General features: G+C 42.0%; 2 protein-coding genes across 4 annotated transcripts in view; one reads left to right on the top strand and one right to left on the bottom strand.

Moving 5' to 3' along the window:
• Positions 1–14,655, bottom strand: part of TTI1 (TELO2 interacting protein 1) — a 44,719-nt gene extending 30,064 nt beyond the window's left edge. Inside the window, exons 1-2 of one of the 3 annotated variants that reach the window (XM_045804595.2) lie at positions 14,603–14,633; positions 9,283–9,374 (exon numbers count right to left, since the gene is read on the bottom strand). The gene's annotated coding sequence lies outside the window, so the exon portion shown is untranslated. Of the gene's footprint in view, positions 1–1,844; positions 2,282–9,282; positions 9,375–14,602 lie in introns of those variants that run through there. The other 2 variants (XM_045804596.2, XM_087853591.1) reach the window with 2 other exon arrangements.
• Positions 14,656–14,733: 78 nt separating this feature from the next.
• RPRD1B (regulation of nuclear pre-mRNA domain containing 1B) overlaps positions 14,734–16,728 on the top strand; it is a 51,294-nt gene continuing 49,299 nt past the window's right edge. The window contains exon 1 of the mRNA XM_045804598.2: positions 14,734–15,292. Coding sequence (XP_045660554.1) covers positions 15,142–15,292 — 151 coding nt within the window. The 5' untranslated portion in view covers positions 14,734–15,141. The remainder of the gene's footprint in view (positions 15,293–16,728) is intronic.

The following is a 16,728-nucleotide window of genomic DNA, read 5'->3' as shown; positions in this document are numbered from 1 at the left end:
CACACGCATGACCCAGAGGCTGCTGTGCCGTCCCCTGCCTGAGGTACTGTAGTTGGAACAACAGAAGGGAAGGAAGATAAGCACTTCATGGGACCCAGCAGTCAGAGGCAGGAAAAGCAAGCAGAGCACTCTCTCAGGTGGTGAGTCTTAGATTAACAAAACCACTAAGGACCACAGACAAGAACTTGAAAAATAATAAGAGCAATAAAGAAGTCTGATCACAAAGCGAATGATATCTCTTTTAGAATTTTATTTTATTTATTTTTTTTAAGATTTTATTCATTTATTTGACAGAGATAGAGACAGCCAGCGAGAGAGGGAACACAAGCAGGGGGAGTGGGAGAGGAAGAAGCAGGCTCATAGCAGAGGAGCCTGATGTGGGGCTCGATCCCATAACGCCGGGATCACGCCCTGAGCCGAAGGCAGACGCTTAACCGCTGTGCCACCCAGGCGCCCCTCTTTTAGAATTTTAAAAACATTATTTTCCACACTGAAAAAGCTCAATCGGTGGGATTTTTTTTAAAAAAGAAGACAGTTAATTCCTGAGATCCCATCAGTGGCCTGGAAGATCAAGTAGAGCTACTTTACAACTCCGAGCAGAAATACAAAGAGACGGGACTCGTGAGACTTGGAGAACCAACATGTAAATAGCTGGGAATTCTGGAAAGAGAGAAAGGACCAGATGGAGGAGCCAGAGCAAATAAACAACCGAAACATTTCCCTGAGCTACAGGAAGATTTGTCTGGAGACTGAAAAGACAGAAGGACATACACTTAGTCGCACTCTGGTAAAATTCCTGTACGCTAAAAGAGACAGAGGAAAATTATACATGCTTTTGGGAGGAAACAAACAAATAACTAAGAAGAAGACTGGCTCTGGCTTTCTCTTCTGCAACAAGGGACACCAGAAGGCAACAGAATAGCATCTACTGACTGCAGTTAAGGACTGTGGCCCCCAAACCCTGTATACAGCCGAGACAGTCACCAGTCAGATTGCAAGAGCAAGAGCAAGTTGCAGAGAGGGCGTTATCCACACACCCTCCCGAGGAAGAGACTTGAGAAAGGGTTCCATTCAAACGAACAAGTTGAAACAGAGACCTAAAACGGGAAGATGAATGAGGAAGGAAACACTATTAGTGATTTTTTTTTTCTTTTAGCATGGAAAACTTATTTCAAATAAAATGTTTAAGTGCAAGCCCAGCACACAAGGTAGATAAAATCAGAGGGTCCCGCTGAGGCTGGAATGAAGGCAATGGCCTGGGGCTCTACATCTCTCTTATTCATCTCAGGAGCTTCAAGAAGACCACCTGGGGCCCCCTGAACTATGCTCTCAGATTGTATGACACAAACTGCCATAGAGCTAATGAAGTGAGAGCACAAAATACATCCAAAACGGAACTCTGCTCGCTCGTCGGAGCCCCCTTGGTGATTTATGGCCTTCACCTGAGCCAGAAAGCTTAGCCTCGCTTTCCTCCACCTCCCTCTTAATTCCACCATTCTCTTAAATTTCAACAATTCTACCCTTCAACATCTTTCAAATCTGTCGGTGATAACCACCTATTAAACGTTGAACCGACTGTAACTGTTTCCTCGAGAGCCCCTGGCCTCACGTGCTTGCCCTTCTTGGATCCACGTTTCACAATGACATGCAAGTAATCTTTCTAAAACAAAAATCTGAACACTTTTCGCTGCTTAATATTCTTCAACTGCGCTCCCTAGCCCACCTATTCACCACGGCGCACGGGGCCCGTGGCTATCAGGCTCCTGCCTATCTCAGCAACCTCAGCTCTCGGGGCTTCACCCCTTCCACCTGAAACTATAGCCACGTAAAATGACAAAACTTACAATTTCCCAAGCAGGTGGCACTCCTTCGCATCTGCCTCCTTTGTCCTGTTTCACATTCACCACCGTGCACACCGCTGCTACGGAACTTCGTACGCTGCATGATTTTGTATCCGTCTGTCTTAGCTACTTTAGACTGGGCAATCCTGCACCTCGAACCTAGAAGGGCATCCGGCACATGACAAGCACTCAAAAACATCAGGCCCCTTCTGCCTTGAAGTTGGATGTGATAGGGTATTGGCAGGCTGATACTCCTGCTGACAACTAGAAAAAGCCAGATGAATTACAAAAATAATTTCTTACAGCATAAATAGTTGTGGAAGCAACGACGACTAGGTGGATGAATACTCCAGCCAGGGGTGAATGTTCAGTGAGCCAACAGTCGATAGCTGTTTCTCTTGCTTTGTATTATTTTATTTTATTTTATTTTATTTTATTTTATTTTATTTTATTTTATTTTATTTTTTTATTTTATTTTATTTTATTTTATTTTATTTTATTTTATTTTATTTTATTTTATTTTATTTTATTTTATTTTAATTTCCCTTCTGCATTTGTCGACCCTTGACATGAGCTCAGGGTTACAGTGTGGCCAAGGCCAAGAGCTGTCACTGAGGAAAGAGAAACCACAATGCTTTTCAAATGTGGTTATGTGGGGGTGAGGGGCGACAAACCTGCATTTTTTAGAGATCTCAAAACACATGGCTTCTGGGAGAAGGCTGCTGCTGGGGGATAAATGGGTGAGAAATGTCCAAACACATGAAAGAGATCAACCCCACAGATTTAAGCAGCTCAGCAAACCCAGGATGGTGGTACAAAGACAAACACACACAGATAGTTGAACTTTGTAAACTGAAACTAAAAAGAAAAATCTTAAAAGTAATGGAGCAGTAAGACTGACAAGATACTTTTCCACAGAAATGATGAAATCCAGGAGACAGTAGAAGGACATCTTTAAAGCGCTAAGAGGAAATAACTAGCAGGCTTGCATTTTATACCCTATGAAACCAGCTTTCAAAACTGAAGGTGAAATAAAGATGTTTTTGGATAAAAACTAAGTGAATCCATTGCTATCAGGTCTGCACTAAAGGAAAATAATAAAGGGAGAAAATGAACCTAGACAGAAGCATGGCTATGTAGGAGGCAATGAAGAACAATGGAATATACCAATATAAAATAATACTACCCATACAAAACAATAGTTATGTCTTTTGCAGTTTAAGTATAGATACAAAACCAAAACGCAACAATGCACAAAAGGTGTACGGGAGGGGATGTAAAAGGAGTTATGTGTATTAGAAGTGTAGTAGCATCAGGAGGTGGTACAATTAACTTGAAATTTGTAGGGTAAGTGCCAACGAACTGTAAAGGAATATATACCTAGTAAGTTCAGACAGTGGTAAAAATGGGATAACAGACATTTTTTGATTTATCCAAAAAAAGGTAAAAAATGAGAAAAACAGAAGCAAAACCAGTGGGTCATAAAAACAAATAATAAAATGGTAGACAGAAAGCTCACTGAAACAATGATTATATTAATGCAGACTTTCTCAACAGTGGCACCTTGACATTTTGGGTTTAATAATTATTTGTTAGCGGTAGGCTGTCCTATGCATTGTAAGATATTTACTAGCATCTTTGGCCTCTGTCCCCCAGATGCCAGTAGCACTGCCCCAGGTGCAACAACCAAAAATTTCTCCGGACACTGTCAAATGCCTGGCAGAAAGCAAAAATGGCCCTTGGATGAAAACTATTGGTATAGTCATCAAAATCCCAACAGGATTTTTGTAGAAAGTAACAAGATAACTCTAAAATTGAAATGGGAATGCAAAGTGCCTCAAATAGCAAAGACAATCTTTTTTTTTTTTTGGTAAGATTTTATTATTTGATAGAGCGAGAGAGAAAGAGCACAGGTGAGGTGAGGGGCACAGGAGAAGCAGACTCCCCACTGTTCAGGGAGTCTGACGTGGGGCTTGATCCTGGGACTCTGGGATCATGACCTGAGCTGAAGGCAGACACTTGGCCGACTGAGACAATGGAGCTCCAAACGTGAAGAAGAGAAATTAGATCAGTAAGTTATGGTAGTATATCTTAAACCATCTGATTTCAAGATTTACTGTACAGGTACAATAAGTAAAGTCAGTGCATTATTAGCTTAAAGAATGACAAATAGACCAATGGAACAGACTAGCCCCCTCACAGATCCACGTACCTCACAAAGGCAAAGCTGAAATGACCTGGTGGAAAGAATAGTCTTTTTAATAGAAGGTGCTGTGTCATTTGGCTATCCATATGAAAAAATATGTATATACTGATTCCATCTGACACTGGATTTAAATGTGAAATGTAAAGAAAATGTAAGAAAACAGAGAAGAGCATCTTTGTGATCTTGGGGTAGGCAAAGATTTCTTATAGGATACAGAAAAGGGCTAACCATAAAAAAAAAAAGAAAGATAAAATTGGATTACATTAGAATTAAGAACTTCTATTCCTCAAAAGACACCATTAAGACAGTGAAAGGACATCCCATAAAGGGAGGAAAGATGTCTACTATATATCTGACAAAACACTCATATTGATAATATAAGATTTTCCATAAATCATTAAGAAGACAACCCAGCAAAAACATGGAAAAGGACTTGAGCAGACACATCAAAAAAGAGGATGTCCAAATGGCTAATTAACATATGAAAAAAGACACTCAACATCATTAGTCAGGAAAATGCAATTTAAAAACCTCAATAAAATATCATTACACACCCACCAGAAGGGCTAAGCTGAAAAACAGGAGAAAAAAAAAAAAAAGACAAAGTAAATGCTAGGTCTTAGCAAGGAAATGAAGCAACTAGAACTCCCATTCAATGCTAGTAGGAGTATAAATTGGTACAACTGCCTTGGAAAACTCTTTGGCAGGATCTATTATTCTAAAGGTAAACATACGTATGCTCTTTGACCTAGTAATTCCACTCTTTGATAATCACCCAACAGAACCAACAGAAATGCATACATAAAATATACCAAAACGCGGCGCCTGGGTGGCACAGCGGTTAAGCGTCTGCCTTCGGCTCAGGGCGTGATCCCGGCGTTATGGGATCGAGCCCCACATCAGGCTCCTCCGCTATGAGCCTGCTTCTTCCTCTCCCACTTCCCCTGCTTGTGTTCCCTCTCTCGCTGGCTGTCTCTGTCTCTGTCAAATAAATAAATAAAATCTTTAAAAATATATATATATGTACCAAAAGGTATGTTCAAGAATACACTATCCACAATTGCCCCTGCACGGAAAACACCTGAATGCCCATCTCCAGTAGAATGGATAAATTGTGGTATATTCTCTCAATGGAGTATTATACAGATGAAGATTTACTGCAATTGGAGATCTTCAAAAGAACAGGTTATAGACTCAGAAATATATAAACCAGCTTTTTGTAAGGAAGAGAGTATACCAAATTGCTACTTTGACATGACTATAAAAGGCAATCATATACCTTTATGGGATGGCCATGAAATCACACTTGTGTGACAATATGTCAATTACAAAAGGAATTGTTTAGAGATTTAGAGACTTGGGAGTCCCAGATTCTATTCCTATAAAATGCAACCCTGATTATTTAAAGTGGTGCTGCAAAGTCTGATGTTTCTATAACTGACGGCACCAGGGGCGTTCTGGCCCACTGGGACGAGGCATTCAGAAAGAGTGGATTCTCTGGTTGAGTAGAGAAACCCACCCAGAGTTCAACTGTGGCAGACGGTGACTGAATAAACATAAGCCTGAATAACCAGTTCTCAATTGCTGATGGCCAACTACACCTTTCCTAGCTCAGCATACCCAGACTGTGGTCACGGAAAGCAGTCACTGGAGAGGCAAGGGAAGAGATCTGCAATCATAGTACATGGGTGAGCCCGTTCCTCCCACAGCTTCTCCCCATTTTCCCCTTCTCTCTCTGCCTCGTCACAGGGATGGGCTAGGGACCATCTCTAGGCCATGGCGTACAGGTGGTGAAGACAAATGGGGTAATCTGCACAGGATAAGGTGATATACCTTATAGACACTTAAAGGATAAGATGGTAGATCACAAGGCACTTACTATATCATACAATCAGGAAGTGAAAAAGGGAGAAAAAAAGAAAGAAGTCCAAAAGACATCTGGAAAAAGAATGAACATCAACAGTGAAGTGTTCACGGAGGGAGGGGGATTTGTATTGGAATTCGGGGATTACATGTTTGGGGCTGTACAGGAAGGCTGCTCAAGGTAAAACAGCTGTTCCAAGCAAAGGCCAGGAGAAAGAAAAGTCAAAGCATCTTATTTATAAATCTAGAGACAAGACAGAGATGCCATCACAGCAAGTGAGCCACACTTCACCCAGCGCTGACATTCTCATCACTGGGCCTTTGCACTTGCCCTTCCACCATATATCCTCATGACTTACTCTCTCATCGCTTTTAGGGCTTTGCTCAAACATGAATTCTGAGTGAGCCTTCTCTGATCACTCCTTTTTAAAACTGTAATCCATCCTCACTCTTCCCCACCCTGGCACTCCCTATCTCCTCTCCCTGACTTTAAAGTTTTCCTCCATAGCACTTAGCACCATCCATCAAACTAGATTATCTGTTTATTTTTTGTCTCTCTCTTCTCACTAGACTATAGGCTCTAGAAGAGTGATAATTGACAGGTTTGTTTATTGCTTCTGGCACACAGCAGGTATTCAATAAATGCCTGTTGAGTCAACAGCCATATTCTAATGTCTGGTTCTCTTGTTGGTAGAGTTTTAATATCAGCTATGCCTGAACTGAATTCTGGGTAAAAACTGCCATACTCTTCTTCTCTTGGGGTAATTACTACAGGTAGTTGACATCATCCTTTATGGGAGGATCTAGTTAGATTCATTCTTAAGGGGCAATCATAGCTCTAGACTTTGGCTAGGCTACTTTTAGGCTGTTTTTAGGACAGGGACAGAATAAGAACACACATGTAACTATCTGCATTCGAGTCCTCACTCTACACCTGGCTATGTGATTTACATGAATTATAATTTCTTCAATATAACATAAACTTGGTACAAAAGACTTTTCTCCAAAAGTTCTAACTTTGAATAATCAGCATATGGATACAAAGACTGGGTTTAGATTCCAAAGACAAGAGTTCAGACATAAGAATTGCCAATACAAGTTCTTGAACAGAAGGAAGAGAATTAATATTTGTTGAAAAATACCTCACCAAATGCCAGGCATGTACTAGGTATTTTATGTACATAAAAATTCCTCAAACACCAGCTGAGTGACACAAGGCTCAGAAAGGTGAAGTGATGCTGGGTCACACAGTAAGCGATGTCAGAGCTGGAATTCACCTCAAGCCCGTCGGACTCCAAAGGCTGTATGCACACTTTCCACTATGCCAGAGGTTCCCCCAGTCTGTTTATCAGAATCAAGGGGGAACAACGTAAGAACAGATTCCTGGGCCCCACACCCAAGCTACTGAATCAGAATCTATTTTGGGGTGGGGGAGATGGTAGGTACACTTGTGAATCTATTTTGAAAGTTTGCAAGGTCAGTCTGATGACCAGCCAGGCATGGGAATCCCACACTGTACACATTGTACACAAACTCTGTCTTCTGAAGAATAAGAACCAGGTGATGAAAGGAGTACTGTTCAGGATCCGCCCAGCAGTAGCGTGCAGAGTGTGCGGGAGGACTACTGCCTTGGGTGAAAGTGACTGGTTTATTTGTGCACCTCTCCAACTGAACAGTATACTTTTCTCGCGTTACAGCTTTACTTGGCGATTTTTCCCGGCATCTGGTATGGTGTCTGCCAAGCAGTTCCCACTCCCTGTTTGTTTCATAAATGAGTAAAAGAAGCTGGATAAACATTAAACCTCCAGTATACCTGAAATTTTGTAGCTTCCAACTCATTCTTCTTTCTACCTAGAAACGTTTCCTTTAGCACATACTATGCGCCATGCACTGTGCTAAGTTCTTGACAAGGAAAGGGAGATACAATGTTAACTGGAGGGTCTAGCCCTGCAAGGAAGGATTATACAACAGAGCACTAAGAAGTATACAAAATAGAGGTGGAGGAGGGGAATCAAGGGGACTTCCCATAAATCCTTCCCGAAATTACTTCAGGCTCATTTCATTTACAGATGTCCTCTACAGAATATTTGTGAAATCGTGCCTTGTAAAAACACTAATACTATGTGCCTATACCTTCTACTAGGCAAGAAGTTTTCTGGTAGGCAGTACATTCTAGAAAAGTGGTTCTTAACTTAGAAAAGGGTGTACATCAAGAATATACACTCTTGGGGCGCCTGGGTAGCGCAGTCGTTAAGCGTCTGCCTCCGGCTCAGGGCGTGATCCCGGCGTTCTGGGATCGAGTCCCACATCGGGCACCTCGGCTGGGAGCCTGCTTCTTCCTCTCCCACTCCCCCTGCTGTGTTCCCTCTCTCGCTGACTGTCTCTCTGTCAAATAAATAAATAAAATCTTTAAAAAAAAAAAAAAAAGAATATACACTCTTTTCCCTCACCATTGGGGTAGTGTCAGAGGAGGCCTAGCGGACAGTTAGGACTTTCACTACTGTCCTGTGATAATGAGGACACCCTTACTGCAGTGCTGTGGATACCAAGTGGGGAGCTGGAACTTTCCCCTTGGGTGTCAAAGGAGGCTGAATGAAGACTCTGGACTTCTACCTATACTACACTTGGTTTTCCTGCCGGAGCGGTGTCAGAGAAAGCCAGCTAAAACAGAAGACTTAATTAAGATCCAGAGTGTCAGAACATAATGCAAAAATGTCCAATCAAAAATCATTCATCATACCAAGAACCAGGAAGATCTATCTCAAACTGAAAGGAAAAAGACAATCAATACATCAAACACTGCGATGACAGAGATGTGAGAATTATCTGACAACGTTATTAAGGCATCCATGATTAAAATGCTTCAAGGAGCACTTATGAACTTGCCTGAAGCAAAAGAAAGAATAGAAAGCCTCAGCAAAGAAACAGGAGATAGAAAGAAAAAATGGAAATTTTAGAACTGAAAAATTCAATAACAAAAAGGTCAGTAGATGAGCTCAAAGGCAGAATGGAGAGGACACAGGAAAGAATCTATGAGCTGCAAAACTGAAGAACAGAAATTACCTAATCTGAGCAACTGAAAGAAAATAGACTGAAAAGAGCCTCAGGGACCCATAGGACTATAACAAAAGATCTAAGAGTTCCAGAAAAAGAGAAGGAAAAGGGTGGGTCTGAAAAAGTACTCAAAGAAATAATGGTTGAAAACCCCCCAAATCTGGCAAGAAACATAAATTTATATACTCAAGAAGCTTAGCAAACCCCAAACAGGATAAACCCAAGGAGATTTACACCAATTATAATGACATCATAATTAAATTCCTGAAAACGAGTGACAAAAAAAAAATCTTGAAAGCAGCCAGAGAAAAATGATACCTTGCTTATAGAGGAAAACAACTGGAATGACAATGGATTTCTCATCAGAAACCATGTATGCCAGAAGAAAGCGGCACAGTAACCTTCAGGTGCTGGGGAAAAATAAAAAGAACCGTTAAGACAGAATCCTATACCCAGCAAAAATGTTCATCAGGAATGAAGTGGAAATTGGGACATTTTCAGATAAAGGAAAACTAAGAGAATTTATCACCAGCAGGCCTGCTCTAAAAATATGGCTAAAGGAAATTCTTTAAACAGAAAGGAGACATTAAAAAACAGGAATATTGGAATGTCAAAGAGGAAGAAAGAACATGGTAAGTGAAGGTATGTATAAATATAATAGAATTTCCTTATTCTTTTGAGTTTTCTAAATTGTGTTTGACAGTTGAAGTAAAAGTTATATTACTTTCTGATTTGGATCTAAATGTATACGTAGAGAAAAGATTTAAGACAACTACATTATAAATAGGGGAGGGTAAGGAGACATAAAGGGAAGTAAGGTTGTTATACTTCATTAGTAGTGGTAAAGATAAGTTGTGTGCAAATAATGTAATACCGAGAATCATTAAAATGGTTCCAAAGAGATACATTCAGAAATACTACAGATAATAAAATGGAATTCTAAAAAATGTTCAAGTAACCTATAAGAAAGCTGGAAAAAGAAAATAGAGAAACAAAAGCATAACAAACAGAAAACAAAAAATAAAATGGAAGATTAAGCTCTAACATACCAATAATTATATTAAATATAGAAGGTCTGAATATACCAACGAAAAAATAGAAATTATCAGAGTGGATTACAAAATATGACCTAACTCTATGTTGTCTACAAGAAACTCACTTCAAATATAATTATATAGGTAGTCTGAAAGTAAAAGGACAGACAGAAAGATATTATCAAGCAAACATTAATCAAATGCAAGCAAGAGTGGCTATATTAACATGAGATAGACTTCAGAGCAAAGAAAATTGCCAGAGATAGAAAAGGACATTCTATAATCATTAAAGGGTAAACCCATCAAGAAGACATAGCAATACTAAATGGATTATGTCAAGACACAAAACCTAAATACAAAAAACCACAAAATGTGTGAAGCAAAAATGCATTAAAACTGAAGAGAAGTATGGGTGGTCACCACAAGTACAGGTGGTGACTTCAACATTCTTCTCTCAACAATTGATAGAACAGGTAGAAAATCAGCAAGGATAACAGAAGGACTCAACAACACCATCAACCAACAGGATCTGATCAACATTTAAAGAACATCTAATCCACAACAGAAGAATACCCCTTCAAGTGCCCACAGAACATACACCAAGATAGATCATATCCTGGGCCATGACATACAGAATACAGTACCTTCCCCAATTTCAAACTAGAAATCTTGTAACAGAGGGATAACAGGAGAATCTCCAAACACCTGGAAACTAAGCAACACATTTCTAAATAACCCATGGATCAAAAAGGAAATCTCAAGGGAAATTTTAAAAGATACATAGAAATGAATGAAAACAAAAATACAATGTATCAAAATTTGCGGGAGACAGCTACAGCCATGCTAAGAGGGAAATTTATATAGTTAATACATATGTTAGAAAAGGAGAAAGGTCTCAAATCGATCATCTAAACTCCCACCTTAAGAACCTAGAAAAAGAGGAGCAAAATAAAACCAAAGCAAGCAGAAGGAAGGAAATAATAAAGAGCTGAGTAGAAATCAATGAAATTGAAAACAGAAAGTAGAGAAAAATCAATGAAACAAAGCACTGGTTCTTTGAAAAGACCAATAAAATTGACAAACTTCTAGCAAGACTGACAAGAGGGAAAGACAGACAGAGAGGTATCAAAGGATAATACAGGAATACCACAAATAACTTCGCACACATATAGCTGACAACTTAGATGAAATGGCGAATTCCTCAAAAACTACTATAGCTCATGTAATATGAAAACAATTATTTGACCAGCCTTATAACTTTTAAGAAAACTGAATTTGTCAGTTAAAAACTCAAAAAAGAAAAAGAAAACCAATCTGCAGGCCTGGATGGTTTCACTGGGAACTTCTACCAACCATTTAAGGAATTAACATCAATTCTACACAATCTTCTAGAAAAAGAAGGAAATCTTTCCAACCTATTTTACGAAGCTAGTATTACCGATACCAAAACCCAACAAAGACAATACGTAAATAAAAAAACTACAGACCAATTTCCTTCATGAACATAGATGCAAAAATCCTAAACAAAGTATTATAAAATATAATTTGGCAGCATGTGAAAAGAATTAACTGCCATGAGAAAGTAGGATTTATGCTAGGGATGGAAGGCTGACTCAATATTTGAAAAATCAATCAGTGTAATTAATATTAATGGACTAAAGAAGAAAATCACATGATTGTATCATCTCATCTCTTAGGTTTCTAAATGTTGAAGTCTTTGAGGACTCAGTCACTGGGCCTCTCTTCTTTCTTTCTGTTTATTTATTTATTTATTTATTTATTTATTTATTTGAGAGAGAGAGAAAGAACACGTGCACGAGCAGAGAGGACGGGCAGAGGGAGAGAAGCAGGCTCCCTGCTGAGAAGGAAGCCCTACGTGGTGGTGGGGTTGGCGGCTAGATCCCAGGGCCTTGGGATCATGACCTGAGCCTGAATGGACTGAGCCACTCAGGTGCCCCAACTTTTCTTCTACACTTATTCCCCCTTATGACTCCCACATTTATATCTCTGTCTCTATCAGATCTCTTCCTTGAACTCCAGACTCATAAATCCAACTGCCTATGAGAGAAGCCTCTATCTGGATAGGCATTTCCATCTGGACATGTACAAATCTAAACTCCTGCTTTTACTCCCCAAACCAGCTATTTCTGCAATGCAGTAAATACAAACTTCCATTTTTATAGTTGCTTAGGCTAAAACCTTTGGGGCCACATAGACTCATCTTTGTTTTACATCTCGTATCTAATTTGTCAACAAGTCCTGTTCTACTTCTAAAAGACAGAATCTCCCCAGATTCCTATCCCTGGAATCCGACCTCTCTCACCACCTCCACCCTGGTCTGAGTCATCCTTTCACCTGGGTTATTACAACAGCTGCTCAACTGCTCTTCCTGCTTCCACCCTTGCAGCCTTGCAATTCTCTGCTTAACAGCCACAATGCTCCTCTTTTGCTCAAAAGCAGTCAGTGAACTCTCATTTCATTCAGAGTATTATCCTAAATCCTTCCTATTGCTTAGAAGTCCCCACGTGATATGGTCCATGTCATGTGGTCCCTGGCTACCTTTCTGAGCTCATTTCCAGCCTTCTGGTTCATATCACTCCAGCCTTACCATCCTTCTTGCTATTCCTCAAAAATGCTAACAATGGTTTAACAATTGCATGTGGTTTCCCTCTGCCTGGAACGACATTCCATCATACAGCATAAGGCTTGCTCTCTCATTTCTTTCGGGGCTCTGATCAAATGTCACCCTATCAGTGAGGCCTTTTCTGACCAGCATGTATAACAGACTCCTATCCTCCCACAAATGCGTTCCCTCAGCCTCCTTACCCTCCTTGACTTTTATTCAAGGTAGTCATCATTTTCTGACTTGTTTTATACTCGCATGTTTTTTAAATCTATCTCCTCTTGTAGAATTTAAGCTTCTGGGGACATAGATTCTTTTTGCTTAAAATAGTGTTTGTTTGTTTTTTTTAAAGATTTTATTTATTTATTTGACAGAGAGAGACAGCCAGCGAGAGAGGGAACACAAGCAGGGGGAGTGGGAGAGGAAGAAGCAGGCTCCCAGAGGAGAAGCCTGATGTGGGGCTCGATCCCAGAATGCTGGGATCACGCCCTGAGCCGAAGGCAGACGCTTAACAACCGCGCCACCCAGGTGCCCCTTAAAATAGTGCCTGAGACATAATGCTCAAAATCATTTGCTGAAAGAATGAATCAGTGGCTCAGGAGTAAAGACTTTGGAATCAGACATCAGATAACCTTGATTTGACTCCTAGCTCTGTCATTTTCTATGTCCAAGTGATATTGGACAGATTACTCACCCATGTTTTACATTTTCTCATCTTTCAAATAGTGATAATAATCCTCATTCCACAAAACTGTTGTAAGGATTAAATAAAACAAAGCATGTAATGTGCTTAATACAAAGTGACTTGGTATAAGTGGTCAGTATATGACAGTGCTACTTAATATAGAAACATGGTCTAGATTTGGACTCAAAGGCCCTAGGTTACAATTATGACTAGATATTGACTGTGTAATTTTAGGGCATTTCAGCTATGAATAAGGTGGCGGGATGAGAAAAATAGGTAAGATACAGTCTTTCCCTCCAATCTTAGTTATGTGATCTTGGGTAGGTCGCCTAACCTCTCTGTCCCGTTCCCTCATTTGCCAAATGAGAACAACATAATAACTACCTTATAGCTTTGCCATGAAGATTAAATGCGTTACTATGTAAAAACAACGTCTAGCCCATAGCAATTGCTCACTATGTTCTACGATTATGATGATTATGATGATTCTAGTCTGAAAGAGGAGTGAAGGCATCTAAGCAAAGAACTACAATACGGTGCAGGGAGAGGAACAGCAGTCATCAACTAGAAGAATGTCTCTGGAGTTTGCCCATAACTGGTTAAGTTCCGCGATAATCAGGAAATTTTAAAACTGTTATGTCTACAATAACCTAACTCCCTACTACCAACCCCACAGCAGTTGGAAAGGCAAATTTCTCTAATGATTTGGTAACTGGAATATAAAACTTTTTAAAAATAGGTAAAGAGGTCACAGTCTCAAATAGTGTTTTAAAGGAGGTCAATGGAACCCATTGACTTCCCTGTCCCCACCCTCAAAAAAGTTAACATATTGCTTAAATTTCAGAAACAGTCAAATAGACCCCCCAGAGGTCAAGGGCAACATGTAATCCCCTGAAAGAAGCAACAAAATTAAGGGCACAACGGTGTGTTTTATGGCGGCGCTGTCACAGACTAAACATCAGAACAGGACATTAAAGGGTGGTCCTGGAGGTTGAGTGGGAGCACACCAGGTGAGAAGGAGGGGAGGCGTCACCTTTGGAGAAAGAACAGCAAGAGTCAAAGCATGAAAAGTGCACGTGGGTGGCTTGGAACAACCAAAAGGAAGCTTTTTGTGGGGGACAGCCAGAGAGCAGGACGTGTACGGAGAAACGTGCGGCCTGAGGCCTGCCAGATGAGGGAGAAAGCCCCCCCTCCCGTACCCTGTCCTGATCACTCAGCATCACTGTCCCCTCGGGATTCCCCTCCAAGGGCTCCCCGTTGCTTGGTTCCCTCTTACTCCCGCCACTCTTCCCTTACCTCGTCTTCCAGCCTTTCCCTCACTCTCCCGCCTCCTCCGCCCTGCCGGTAGTGACGTCTAACTAGCGCGCCATACGGCGCCAGAAAGGTTCTGCCCGAGCGGGTGAAAGGGATCCCGGTGAGCCTCACTGCGCCTGCGTGCGGGCGCGAGCGGTCAAAGCGGCTTCCGGAGGCCGCCGAACTGCGCTTTCCTCCCTGTCTGTCGCTTTCGGAGTACCCTGAGCGAAGTTCAGGGAGGCCGCCGCCACTGAAAGGGCATTTTTCTGTAGTTCTGACACCTCCTGGTGCCCAGCTACTCCGGCCCTTGCCCTTTGACCCTGCTCGCGGCGGGGTGAGAGGTCGGTGGCCATCTTGTGGCGGCGGCGCGGGCGGCTGTTACTGCGGAGACCCATCCCCTCCCCCTCCTTACCCTCCTGGCGGTCTGTCAGTCAGTAAAGAGACCCGCAGGCAGTCAGGTGAGGCCCCGGCCTCGTGCGGTCGCTCTTCCCGCCGTACTGGGCGGCCCAGGCCGCTCCCTGCAGGGCCCCACCGCCGCCACCATGTCCTCTTTCTCCGAATCGGCGTTGGAGAAGAAGCTCTCGGAGCTGAGCAACTCTCAACAGAGCGTGCAGACCCTGTCCCTGTGGCTCATCCACCACCGCAAGCACGCGGGACCCATCGTCTCTGTGTGGCACCGCGAGCTCCGCAAAGGTAAACACCCCCTGTGCAGCCCCCTAGGCCCTCCCCCGGATTGACCTCTCCCCAGCCCACTCCCGAGGCTCCTCCAGCTTCTTAGTTGAGGCTTGCTTTCCAAGCCTCTCATTGGGCTTCTGAGGTTGAAGACAGCGTTACCCCATTTCTCGGAGAAGGAAACTGAGGCCCGGGAAGGTTTGAGATGCTTGCCTGAGGTTCCCAGACTCCAAGTTCATCCAGCCCTTTTCCCCGCGGGGTACTCCTGACACTTGTGACTATTATTATCTCGACAGCCTTGTAGAGGGCACTTGCCCTAGGCTGTCGTGTGCCGGGCGCTTTGCTGGGCATTTGGAGTAAGAACCAGAGGACTCTGGAGTAAGACTGCCTATATCCAGTCCTGGCTTAGCCACTTATTAGCTGAGTGATATTGGGCTAGTTTCTTCATCTCTCTTTGCTTCTGTTTTCTCATCTATAAAACGAGGACAAGGATGGCCGCCACTCACAGAGCCTTATTCTGTGCCAGTCACTATGCTAAGACCTTTACGAATATCCTAACACTTAGTCCTCACAACGGCTCTGTGAAGTGGGTAGTATTACCTCCATTATGGACCTGTTAAGGGGCCACACTACCTAGACCTTACCGCTCAGGCTTCTCTTCTCATGCATCTTTCCTTGATTCTAGACCCTGCTCAGGATCTGACAGGCATTCATTGAGCTCAGCCTGTTATGTGCCAGGCACTGGGTTGGATGCTTGATAACATGTTGACTCCAGAGGCCATCTGCTTGGAATTTAAGCCTAAGTTTGCCATTCACTGACCCCAGCAGCCTAGCCTCTCTGACCCTCAGTTTCCTTACCTATAAAATGGAGGTGATGAAAACTGGTATTTACTGTGCCTTTAATTATGTGCCAGGTGCAGTACTGATATCTTTACATACATTGTCATTTTTTAAATTCTCAGAGTTCTCTGGAGTAGGAACTTTGCAGATGAGGAAAAACTGAGGCTCAAACAACTTGCTGTGGTAAGGAGTAAACAGGATAATCCCAATGAACATCTAGTACGGTGTCAAGCACAGTATAGGCATTTCATAAATAATGGTGAAATGGGGCTACTGATTACTCAATGTGAGGCATGGTCTTTGCCTTCAAGAGTTGCTTACAGTCTGGTGGGCAAGGCTAAGCACCTTCACAGCTGTTACTCTCTATGATTCCATAGCAGAAAGCTGAGGAAATGGAGCTTAGAGCCACTTTGGGGAGCCTCTGTGTAGTAGGCCCTGTTTGGTATAGGAAGTAACTTTACATGTGTTTTCCACTATCTGTGAACTGGAGATCTCACCTAAGTGGTTAAATGGTGTTTTCAATGCCTTAGAACTGGTGAGGCTAGACTGCATCAGGCTGTCAGATACCAAAATCCAAGATTCGTTCAGGAGACCCGGTTATAGCCTTCTAGCAGAGA

This window comes from Ursus americanus, chromosome 22 (assembly GCF_024610735.1).
Source record: "Ursus americanus isolate L20-20 chromosome 22, mUrsAme1.1.p, whole genome shotgun sequence".
Taxonomy (NCBI): Eukaryota; Metazoa; Chordata; class Mammalia; order Carnivora; family Ursidae; genus Ursus; species Ursus americanus.
This window is presented reverse-complemented; position numbering and strand designations above follow the sequence as displayed.